The 12,901-nt window shown below is 39.0% G+C and overlaps 1 protein-coding gene across 1 annotated transcript in view; it reads left to right on the top strand.

Annotated features, from left to right (window-relative positions):
• LOC306876370 (DNA-binding protein SATB2-like) overlaps positions 1-12,333 on the top strand; it is a gene marked incomplete at its 5' end in the record, with an annotated part of 46,412 nt that extends 34,079 nt beyond the window's left edge. Inside the window, 2 exon segments of the mRNA XM_079427474.1 lie at positions 1,630-1,824; positions 7,632-12,333. Of these exon segments, the coding sequence (XP_079283600.1) occupies positions 1,630-1,824; positions 7,632-8,252 (816 nt within the window). The 3' untranslated portion in view covers positions 8,253-12,333.
• Between the last annotated feature and the right edge of the window lie 568 nt (positions 12,334-12,901).

Raw genomic sequence — 12,901 nt, 5'->3', positions numbered from 1 at the left:
TGAAAAACTCTTAAACATTTTCTAACTGAAGTAAACAGCCATAGTAGCATTTATAAAAAACACATTACAGTAATCTACTTTTGGATTTTGAAATATTTTATACGTTTTATGCATATTCATAAAGTTAACCAGAGTCCAAAAGTAACACTTGGCAAATGCTAAACAGGCAAATAAAAAGGACTTGCTTAGCAACTGTAGCAATGTTTGAAGCAATTTCATATTCTGATTTATATATATATTTATATATATATATATATATTGCAGTTCGCCAAATTATTAATTTCTTAATCATTTTAGAATGATTTAATGATAGACTGGAGTAATGGCTGTGAGAGATTCAGCTTTGCCATCACAGAAATACATTACTAAAATGCATTATAATAGAAAACTTTTTTTATTGTAATAATATTTCAGAATATATATCTATATCTATCTATAGATATAGCTTGATACATAGATATAAATATTATTATTTTTATATGTGTGTGATATAATAATAAAAAAATGAAATAATAATAAAACATTTTTGGCACCCTTTTCTTTTTCAATAAGAGAAATCTTTTCACTCTTTTCTTTTCCATATATGTGTATATGGATGGTAAAATTGCCCAATTCACCTGCCATTGACAGGTATAGGAAAAAAGTTCATTTTGGACCCAGGCCACATTGTGTTGGTGCAAAGAACAACAACAATCCCATTCTTTAACACAAACTGGAAAAGCATGGCATTAATTTCAGAGTGTAGATAAAGAATTTTTTTTAAAAGCTTTTGGACCATTTGTTTGTCTCTGTCTCATTTAGATGAAAGAGGGCTAATTGATTTAGTCAAATATGATCCCACTCCCAGCTGCGCCTAATTCTTACCATGTAATAGCCTGAGAGAGCTTCAGTCTCTGCTGCTTGCTTTACTGAGGAGCTCTGTGTTATTGAGGCATGGCTTTGCAGGTGTGGCCACCTCATCTAGAGGCATGTGTTAGGGGCGTCTTCGCATGTTTGCGTGTATGAGATGTGTCAGCAAAGTGCTGCTCTGGTGGTGTGTGTATATATATATATGAGAGTGTGTGTGTGTGTGTGTGTGTGACAGATGTGGTTAGGTCTCACAGGTCTGGGGTCGGGTGGGGGGGGTCACGGCTGAACGCGCCCATCTGCTGCAGCTGGCCAGGAGGAGCTGAGGGAGAAGGAAAGAGAGAGAGAGATGCTCAGGTCATTAACAATGTGTGCTGGAAGTGATTGGCTGCACACAACAGCTGGTGTCAAAGACTGGCCCAGTCTAGCAGATAATCAAATCTTCCTAATCTCCCAGCATTTCACTCTCTCTTTCACACACTCTCCGCTCTCTCAGTGCACTTGTGATGCTTTGTGGTGCTAGTTGTTTACTGTAAACTTTACAGTCTTAAAATAAACATATTCAAGGAGTGAGTTGTTTCACATCCCATTCTCACCTTTTTCAAATGTCCCCCTGTTAAAGTGACATAAATGCCCCAAAAAGAGAAAAAAGACTCTATAGTGGTGCTTTAGTGGGTAATCCACTAAGAAGGCAAGATGTATGTTGTTATTATTTACTGATATTGTTGGAAAAATTCCTTCACCAAATCGAAATGTGTAATGAACCCATATCCCTTCTACAAGGGATGGCTGTGTGAGCTGCTTCGCTGGAAAGAGAGTCCCAGCCCGGAGAACAGGACTCTCTGGGAGAACCTGTGTACTATCCGGAGGTTTCTGAGCCTTCCACAGGCGGACAGGGATCTGGTGTATGAGGAAGAGTCCCGCCATCACCACAGTGAACGGCTGCACACTGTACTACACTTGCCCACTGACCCTCAGGTGAGTTTATGAAACAATTGCATACAAATATTTGTTCCGAAAGAAAGCAATTTAATGTGATGTTTGCAGTGCAGGATGGAAATGAAATGAAATGTTCCTTGATTCCTCTCAGTCCAGAAAGACCAATTATTAAATATTAAGTTTTACTTTCTCTAAATTAGAAGTCCACATTTATGTCAAAAGCTGTGTTCAGAAAATTAATTTATAACAATCACAACCTGATATTTCAGAATATTTTGTGATTCTAACAAAGTGTAAAGCAGGATTTGCATAGAGTTTGCTGGAACAACCTGAATGAGTTTCTTCTGTTGAATACAAAAGAAGATATTTTGAAGAATGTTGGTGCCCAAACAGTTGATGGAAGCCATTGACATCCATAATATGGGGGGTGGGGGGGTGGGGGGGGGGGATAACTATGGAAGTCAAGGGCTACCATCAACTGTATGGGCACCAACATTCTTCAAAATATTTTATTTTGTATTCAACAGAAGAAAGAAACTCATACAGGTTGGGAACAAGTGGAGGGTGAGTAAGTGAAAACAGAATTTACATTTTTGGGTGAACAATCCCTTTAAAGCCACAGCGTCAAAAAAAAGGCCCTGGAAAATACAAAGAAGGCTGACCCTGATGAAGAATGGTCCAGTAAAATGTCACTTACCTATTTTATTTTTTTATTATTTTATTATTTTTAATAATTTCTATTTCTGTTTTTGTCCATTAAAAAGATCTGTTTAATTCTAAGAGGTAAAGTGGTTTGTACAAGAAACCTTGATTAACATTAAAAGTAAAAATTTATAATTTGACTGCTAAGTGTATAAGACTTAAAGGAAAGAGGAAAAACAATTTTGGGGTTCTGCGTAAATGTTTTAAGCATAATTCTCTTTAGATCATGTGTGTTCATTGTGTACACTTCTTTGAGGCTTCAGTTTTAATATCAGCATCATTTATGCAGCATTCCTGCCAACATCTAATAACCCAGCACACCCCAACCTCTTTAATGACACACACACACACACACACACACACACAGAGAGAATTCCAAATAACACACTACTGATTAAATGGACTTTCCCCGATGCCAGCCAGGGTCATTATGGTAAAGACTGTGGACACACACTTTTCCAGTATTACCATAGACATGCATTCATACACAGTACACACACACACACACACACACACACACACATCTACACACTAATACTGATATGTAAATACATGCACACACAAACGGCATACACATAAATCTACAAACACTTGGATCAATGCTTTCCACCTTCTTTTAACCTACTCTTCTTTCTCACCCTGCCAGTAAAGCATTGCGGTTTAATTCACTCACAATGATTGCTGTTTATTAACATTTATTAACTTAAGTTGAGCAGCCGTATTAAGATTGAGTACTAACAAATGGAGACAGAGTGGCTCTCTGTTACTGTCTTAGCCCATTATGTCTCTTTCTCTCTCGCTCGCTTTCTCTTTTATGTCAGTGGAATAAACAGTCTGTTGGCAGCGTGTGTGTGTGTGTGTATGTGTGTGCGTGTGTGTGTGTGTGTGTGTGTAAATATACTCATTTATGTGTTTTGGGCGCAGAAGGAAATGCCCCATTAGGACACACCCTGACAGACAGTGCCACCACAGCCCTGATATTAATAATTACGGGAAGAGAAGGAACACACACACACACACACACACAGAGACACACATATATGCACATACACACATACACACGCATAATGACTCAAGAGGCTTCACTACAGTAAGTCTCTTTAGTAAATCTACACTGGCTTTGACCATGAACTCTTGCACGACATTGATCATAAAACCATACGTTGAAGATAGTCAGTAGATTTACTAAAGCAACATGTTGCTAAAAGTATAATTATGTACAAGGAACTTTTTCTGTTGTTTATTTTTATTATGTATATATCACATATATAGCATTGTTGTATTCATATTCATATTGTATTATTATTATTATTATATATAATTGAAACAAGATTATGTAATATTAAAATATTACATTATAATATAAATTATAACATACATTTTAATTGTATGGGTTTTTTATGTGATGTAATATTTTGGTGTTTTTTGAGACTTTTATTGACAGTGAATCTATATTACATAAAAAAATGTTGAAAATTCTATATAAATAATATAAATATCATATTAAATATATCAAATATTATATAAATACAAATACATTGTATAAACATTATATTAAATATGATATACTATAACATGTCTAACATAATTAAAAAATAATACACAAATACAATAAAATACATAAATGACAAGATATTGTGCTGTCAACATGAAAATGCCATACATGAGCATGTATGTGGTTGTTTGTGAATTTGTGTCCTTGTTGTTGTTGTTTTTTTTTTTTTTTTTGGGTAGTAGTAATAGTAATGAGGCACCCTCCTCAAATCAAAATACCCAGAAGCCCCTTCGGCTCCAGCCTGCCTGCCACCACAGCGCATGCATCCCAGCTGCTCATGCAGACATGAGCATGTTAATTAATGAACACATGCAGCACATACATGTATACAGTTTTTTTTAAGCCAATACCACCTCAGTGTGACCAACAGAATTCACTGATGTTTTACTTGACCCTTACAAGATCATCAAGCATTTATATTTACATTTACATTTAGTCATTTGGCAGACGCTTTTATCCAAAGCGACTTACAATTGGGGACTCAAAAAACCAGCACAAGTCCTGTAACTTGTCAATGTCAAAATTGACAAGAAATGTCAAAACAAAATAAAGCAAAATCTTGTATTAAGTCTTGTTATTACCCATTTAGAACAGATTTAGATCTGAAGATAAATTTGTTTATTTATATAGAGCATAAATCATGAGTATAAATATTGATCTAAAGCAGTTTTATAGAGAATGTTTGATTTAAAAAAAAAAAAAAAAATTGGGGGGTGACTTTTGCAGACTCCTTTGCACCCATTGCAGCCCCCCCCCATTTCCGGATCCAATTTTAAAGATCATGAATCATGCCACTGCCGTGTGTAATTTTTTTGGTACTTTTAACTTTTTTTTTTAATTCTAATGGTTTTAACCACTCCGTGACATGTCCATGTGAGTCCCTGGGTGCAGCTTGCCCCACCTTAGGGATACACTCACACTAACGCACTCTAGATAGCTGACCCGGTCCCACGTCGTCTTCACGCTGTTTCTGCAATGCATGTGTATCGTCTTAAGTGCCTCCCTTTGCTCATTTGGCAAGACATTTCTTATGAATAATTTCTCCTTTGTTTTTGCTAAATTGGATGCTGCAGTGTGCACTGGAGTGCCCTCTAGACCCTGCCATGTGGATTGGTACCCCGACTGAGTGCTAGGGTAAAAGGAGTACAACAATTGTAAGATAAAGTTTAAAATATAAAATAAAGTCACAATTGTGCCATTTAAAGTTACACCGTGAGATGTCACATTTACTAAAAATGTCAATTTTGAGATCAAATTAAATGAACTTTTTTTTAGGCAGTAACGTGCTTCCATACTAGGAATAGGGAATAATGCTTGAGTAAATTTATTTTAATTTTGTGGATTGCCTAAACTACACATTCTGAAACAAATATGAAGACACACACATACACATACATGACTCACCCATTCCTGAGGTATTGCAGTATGGCAAAGAAAAATTATGATGCACATGATAATTGGAGGAGGTGAAGTCATGCACAAGCAAACCAACAGGAAAGTGTCTTTCTCATCATTACATATTTATCTGCCTGTTAATGGCGTCTCCAGTGGCAACACAGCCCCCCCCTTAATCCTGCCTCTGTCCCCACGAGGGCCGGTCCTCATTAAGAATCAACTGAATTTTTTATGTTCTATAATTCTTTCATACTTCTTCACCATAATTTGCCTTGATTTGTGTTTAAAGTGGAAAAAATATACTTTTTCTTAATGCAATGAACTCACAGACTCGTCCCAGCTTGGAATTAGAAAAGAAGGAAGCGATGGGAGATGAATATTGAAAAAAAAGAAAGGCGTGCAGGGAAAAATGGCCCTGTGTCCAAATGTGACTCCTGTGGTTGAGAAGACGTTGTTTAAGAACTGAGTAGGTGAATGAATTGGATGGTGGCGGATTCGGAGGTTGGCTTTATAGCTAAAGCAGGGTTTTGAAATGGAGTCACTCCTCTGGCTTGGCAGAAAAGCTCTTCATTAACGTCCACCATTAGAGCGCAGGAACAGGCATTTTAGACTCTTTACTCTGAATGGGCTGCTGGAGGACTCTGAATTTGAAAATATTTGATAGGATGCCAAGGCAACGGTATGTAAATGCGCAATGACGTTATTTAATGTTTGTGTTGTGCATTTTGGAGTGTACTGTATATATGTCTTTGGAACGTACCTAAATTGTTCCCAGAATTTCATAAAATAATATACACAACAAGCAAACATATACAGGATGAATGAGTTTGTGAATGTGTGTGTGGTCTCTTTAGCTAAGCTAACGGGTATTTTGAGCTGTTATGCCTTGTGGTCAATCTAATTATTCACCATCTTCAAACTTCTTTGACATTTCTTTTTCTCGTCCTTTTTTGTGGCCTCTGTTTGTTTCTCTGAGACATGGAAAGTAATACATTATGGAGAAACAGAGAAGAAAAAGAACAAACCTACACACTTCCTGTAAAGCGCCAGCCCAAAACAGCCCCCACAAGTGAAATCGGAGCAATTTCATGGTCTGGCCTGCCCTCAATATTATTTAAAAAATACCCTGTTATTATTTAGGGAATAGAGAGAGAGCAGGAGAGAGACAGCGAGAGAGGCGCATGACTATTATCTTTATGTAGGTCCTTTAATTTTAATGCACCGCAGATTTATAGCTTAGCATTCCAGTGTGGAGGCACTGGGCACCCCACCCTGGTCATAAACTCAGCAGGACAGCGCCACAGACTTCGATAGCTCAGCTGTGACACACTACACCTTCTCTTGTATCAGAGCTCGCCAGATACCTCTTTTTCCCTCTCGCTAAATATCGGCTATTTACTCCTAATCCTATTTTACCACTGTTTTATACTCTGTCCCCCCAGTCCCCCTGCCCTGTTTTGGCACGCACACTAGAAAAAAATGGCAGATTTATTGAGAAACATATGGAGGGTCTGGGAACCTCTGTAAAAACAATAGTGTAGCTCTTTTAGTCTTCTAACTTGTTGGAAAACACTAACGATTACACTGTGTTTGTACAAGACAATAGCATATACAAAGTCAAAAGTGTCATTTCTTGCTGTCTGTGCTTTTGCTTTACTTTTACTGTTAAATTTAGCAGTCACTAGTCTGTGCTAACTGGGATGGAATTTATCCCTGTCAAAATGACAGATGAAACCAACTTGCCGCTCTACTTCAAATGGTTGTTTCAAAACACATCTCTTCATTACAGATTCTTTTGATGTAATTTATTTTGGTTTTGGTGTGTATTTGTTGAGCTTCTTCCTCTGTTGAATTTTATGCGGTCGATGTGTCAGCTCAGATGCTGTTAGTCGCCTTGATGGTCTCAAAACATGATGCAATGACAAGATATTTAATCTTGTGGAATTGTGTGTACAATATACATAGTTAAACAATCATAGCCCAGAGCAGTCTGGTTGGATTTTTACCAGAGTTGATCACATACTCAAGTGCACAGAGGACATTAACTCCAAGAGACATTCATTGAAAGGACACTTTGAACTTTTTAGCAGTTTTTCAATTATTCCATACTGCTGACGTTTGTTTATAAGTTTAGGTAAGAGATCACTTAATAATAATAAGAGCCCAATTAATAACTCTTCAACTTTCCCACCAGGCACTTCACAGACAGCCCATGCAGCCACTGAAGGACCACTCACCCATCCGAGAAGAACCTGTTCTCAGTTCTGGAGCTGAAGAGAACCCCCAGGCTAACGCAAGTTCAGGCAACAGTGGAGGGGTTAGCAATGTCACAAAAAAACCTCGCTCCCGCACCAAGATCTCTCTGGAGGCTCTAGGCATCTTACAGAGCTTCATCCAAGATGTGGGCCTTTACCCTGACCAGGAAGCAATCCACACCCTTTCAGCTCAATTAGATCTGCCCAAACATACCATTGTCAAGTTCTTCCAGAACCAGCGTTATCACGTGAAGCATCATGGTCGACTGAAAGAGCTTGGATCTGAGGGCGGCGGGGTAGACGTATCTGAATATCGCGATGAGGAGCTGCTGTCCAGTTCGGAGGATGCAGAATCCAGTGAAGATGGTCACGAGGAGATCTACAGTGGGCATGAAAGCACACCAGCTGGAGCAGCCAACTCAGTTTCAACTCCAGCTGTTTCTTCAGGCCTGGATGAGAATAAAGACAAAGGCCTGCCTCTGGGATCAGCCAGACCCAGCTCCCTGCCCCCATGTGGTTCATCCCCAAGTCCCAGAGATCAAGCAGAATATCAGAGATAAAGCAGTCTCAACAAAGACTATACTGTAGGTGGGGAAAGGCAAGGAGTTAGCACTTACAACTATTCTGTAGTGGAGGAGAGACAGCTTAGAAACTTACTGACAAAGACACAGTGTCCACTGAGGACCTGTAAAAGGCAAACCAAACCAGACAAGATCTGCATTTTGATTAAGGTGACATGTAAAGTTCTGGTGTAGAAAGATGAGTTGTGATCTACTCCTGGCCTCTTACCTCACAAGTTACTTACAGGGATGGCATGGTACAGAAGCAATCCCTATGGCGTGCTACAAGGAAAGAATTTGTTTGGCTGGGAAGCATTCGTTTTCTAGATGTAAATCATCAAATTAAGGCAAGATAGCTGCCTCAACCCCAACATGTCACAAGCATTCAAACTTGCATGCAAATAATTTCAAGAAGGCCAGTCTTTCACTGAGTGTTTCATTTCTAATCTGAGGGAAAGGGTCTCTCGCAAAATACCACTATCCATGCCCCCTCTTTATCTCTACAGGGTTAAAATGGCAGGGACAGTGCTTTAGATGAGCCAATGATCTCCTATAGGACACCAACAACTTCACTCCTGTCCAATCAGGGAGCCTAATGGGCGGCTGTGGCTGTCCTCATCTTCCCCTCCATGATGGGGCATTCTGGCGGTCGCCAACTGAGGGCCGCGCTTGACTGCTAAAGCGGTCGGTTGGGTTGGAGGTACAGATGAGATCTTGGGTGTACACATCAGCCCAGCCCAGGAACCCTACTATAAACACATGTGGTGTGCTGAAAGGTCCACAGTTAGCCCAGTGGCGCTTTTGAAGACCACGCCATCCTTCCCACAACCAGCCACAAGCATCATTCCAAGCAGTCCCACACGGTTCAAGAAATCACTCCTTTACCCCCACCACCCATGCACACCCAATACAGACTGTGCACAACATCCCAATCCGTCACTCCTGTCCAGTGGTTGAAGGTTTGCTTTATACAGATATGTTTAGACCACGTAGGTTTAATTCCAGTTTTGCTCTCTCTACACTTAAAAGACAGTGAGAATAAAACATAATTGGCGGGAGGACTGACTGATACGGACAGAAGGACACTGGTGAGGGTGCAGTCTAACTGTATCTGCCTCTTCTAGTGGAAAAGAGCGAAGCATTTCCAGCAACTGTGCTTGCGTGGAAGTGCGGTAGTTCTTCTCTCTTCCGTCACCTCCCACAGCTTTCTCTTTTACTGACTGATGCCCACAATGTCCTGATTTGACCACACTTACCCACACCCTACTCCACAGCACTATTTATTGCTATCTTCACCCTCAATTATTATTGTTGTTATTGTTATTATTGTTATTATGGATGTTCTTGCTGTTATTTTTAGTTCTATTTTCATGGTCTAATATCAGCTTTAGGCTTGCAGCAGATGTTTTGGTAATGAGAGACGTTGTGAAAGAAAGAAACACTGCCAAAACAGAGAGGAACGAATTGGAAGCAGTTACTGAAGTTACTGAGTGAATCATGTGATATGTACTGCCAATTCTATCAGCATTATGTACTTTTCCAAAGAGAACAGCACTTGGCAGATGAGGTGGTGAATATTAAAACAATAGTAATTAAACTAATCATTGGAATTTATATGATCTTTTTGTGCATACGATGACAATCCTTCTTTTGAGCCAGTCAGAACTCAGCAAGCATGAACTACGCATTCTGATTGAAACTTTGATCAGCGTAACTTGAGGCAACATGGCCACCTGTTGCAAATCATCCATGACGCCGTGGCAACACTTGGATCCAGGGTTCTGATTTGTTTTTGAGAATCAGCTGCTACTTGCTCTTTCACAGATAATAGACAAAATATTGTTGTTAACCTTATGCTAACCCTTAAACTATTTTTGTTTCAAACGAGTGATAATCGTGGTCTATGTCCATGTTTTGTCTACTACAAATGGAAATGTTTTATTTAGAATCTTTAATGTGCAAAATGCTGATGTGGTTTTTATGATTCCTTTGAGCATCCTGACTCTTTTACATTGGCACAGTGTCCACACCTGCACATGCCTATGACTAATGCATTCCAGCTGGACAGTAGTTAAAAATGGGGATACACATATTTTTCTCAGAAGGTATAGAAGATGGCATTCCAATCACAAGGTATACAACCTTGAGAAGTTGTTCTCTAGTACATCGATCATTTGTACCTGGTTATGATTTCATTGTGGTCATGCTGCATTTCTCACAAATATTCAAGTAAAGACCAGACTCTGGCTCTCTAATAAGATGTGCAGGTGGCAAAAGAGCCTGGTGTGCTTCATACCTAGTAACTGTTGACACTTAGACAGCCTTAGACTATGATGTGCTTCTCTGCTGTTCACCTCTACAGAGAGATTGAATTCTTCTAACCATTTGTCTGTCCAATTCATCCATCTGCATCATTGCCTCATTTCAATTTCACACTTGCTGTTTGCTTGATTGCTCCCTGGTCTGCATTTAAATCTGAACTTTATGATCAATCATAGACGATTATACAGACCTGATGTATCTCCCTGTCTTTCATCGTTGCTCCCCTAAAAATCTTAAATTACTATAAGCAACCTAAAAATCTGTGATTATGTGATTTTTCTTAATGATCACTGAGAACAATCTACAGTCTTTTAGGTTATTTCACCCTCTTACTACTCATTTAAAACCTTTAAAGTTAGTTACATTTACGTATCATCTTCAAATGTTAGAAGTTGCTTATCATATGTTCCATTTGATAATGGAAAGAGCTACTGAATGACGAGATACACCATCTCCACTATGAATTCTTGAATACCTGCAGGTTTTGCAAAAGGACTTTATTAACATGGTAGTGATTGCCTGCTTGATCTACACCTTACTTAAGTCTGTCAATCATCTGCCACTTTTGGAGGCCTGCACCGCCCTTTTGTAACACTCTGAGCATCTTCTCCAAATCTCGCCACCCCGCAGAGTCTAGATCAGCTGGAGACAAGCACTTCTGATGAGTCCGTCCCTATACACCTCCCAAATTACCCTCATAAATGATGAAAGCATGTGCACGCATGTGTCTGTGTGTCCTAGACTGGTGTTTAACCTACCATGGGGGTGGCTTACCACTCAGCGGGAGCGAACAACGTCGCACTTCTTCTCTTCCATCACCTCCTCCTCTCCGTCAGTGGCAAGAGTGACGCTGAGGAGAAACAAAGAAGATTCCAAGAGTCCCTGATGAGCACTAGGTCAAGGTCACTGCCCAATTATCAATGTCTTTCATTTTCATTCTGTCTTTTCAGTTCTCTCCACCATCCTCTCTGTTCCCTCATTTTCTCGTTCACCAGGTGGGAAAGTAATCGTTGTCTCCCATGCTGTGGTGTCGAGGTTAAGTGGAGGTGATCATGTCTCCTTGTGGAGAGGCTAGTTCCTTGAGAGGCAGCAGACTCCTGGAGAGGCATGTCTGAGAAGTGTTGCGATTAAAACAAAGGCTTGGTTTGACTCATTTGTTTCGTATCTGGTCATCTACAAAGCCACTATCACATTAGGCTGACTTTTAGAGATTTGAATGGAAAAACTGAAGCTCTCCAAGGCCACTTTCTTGTATTTACACACACTATTTAGATAATTCGATCAGGACGATCTGAACTTTAACTCTCCAAGTGTTTATAATTTATTGCTTTGATATGAAATTTACAGGTACACAAGAATGTCCCAAACAAAACAAAAAAAGGATCATAATAATTTTCAATACCCCATAAATTTCAGAGGAAAGATGTTCTTGCTTGTCTTGCTAGTGCATTTGTTTTTCATACAGTGCCTCTGAACTAAGCACAATGCTCCAGTTCTTTGCTTCGGAGATGACAAAATTAGATGATCTCATAATTTTCCTTGGTTTTCATCGTTTTTGAACACATAAACGCCTACAATGTGAATCAGGATTGCCACTCCTGAATTGGTACTTTCCTTGTCAATCGAATGCATTGTCATTATCACTAAGTGATAATTAACTTATGTGCATCATTTGGCTTCTTTGTTTGTATGACAATGTTTTGTTTTGTTTTTTATTTTGTTTTTCAAATGCTGTTGTTTAAATAAAGTGCATTCAAGGAAATGGAACTATTGCGTGTGGGTTTGTTCTACCTGCAGACTGTTGACTAAACTGGGTGGTCCGCAAGTCAAATCGCTTTATCCTTAGTCCACATTATGGTCACATAAGTTAAAAGAAAGCGGTGACTAATGCACAATGCTATGTTGTATTGAGCAGAGGGATTAGAAGTGGAGACAAATGAGTGGAAAGAAACAAAATACAGTTTCACTTGTACATTAAAGTAATCAAACAAACCATAACAGGAAAAAAAATTACTGGAAATGACAATGTAGCATTTCGTGCTTATCCATTAAGGAGAATTTGAATAAATAAATCACTTGATACTGCAATCTGGTGAGTAATGAAAAATATTCGAGCATATTGCTTCAATGTCTATCTGAAGTGTCTCTATAAATCAGACTTGCACAAGTAAATTCCTTAGAATCTGACATTATTCAAAATATCCATTTTGTCCCAACTGAAAACAAACCTGACTTTCATTTCAACACAATAAACAAGAACTACACTGAGGAAAAGTTTCCTGCATCAATAATTCCACGCCTTATTGCATTTTACAACCTGATTGCTG

The sequence above is a fragment of the Barbus barbus genome, assembly GCF_936440315.1.
Source record: "Barbus barbus genome assembly, chromosome: 10".
Lineage (NCBI taxonomy): Eukaryota > Metazoa > Chordata > Actinopteri > Cypriniformes > Cyprinidae > Barbus > Barbus barbus.
The sequence above is the reverse complement of the archived record's forward strand: the minus strand, read 5'-3'. Positions and strand labels throughout refer to the sequence as shown.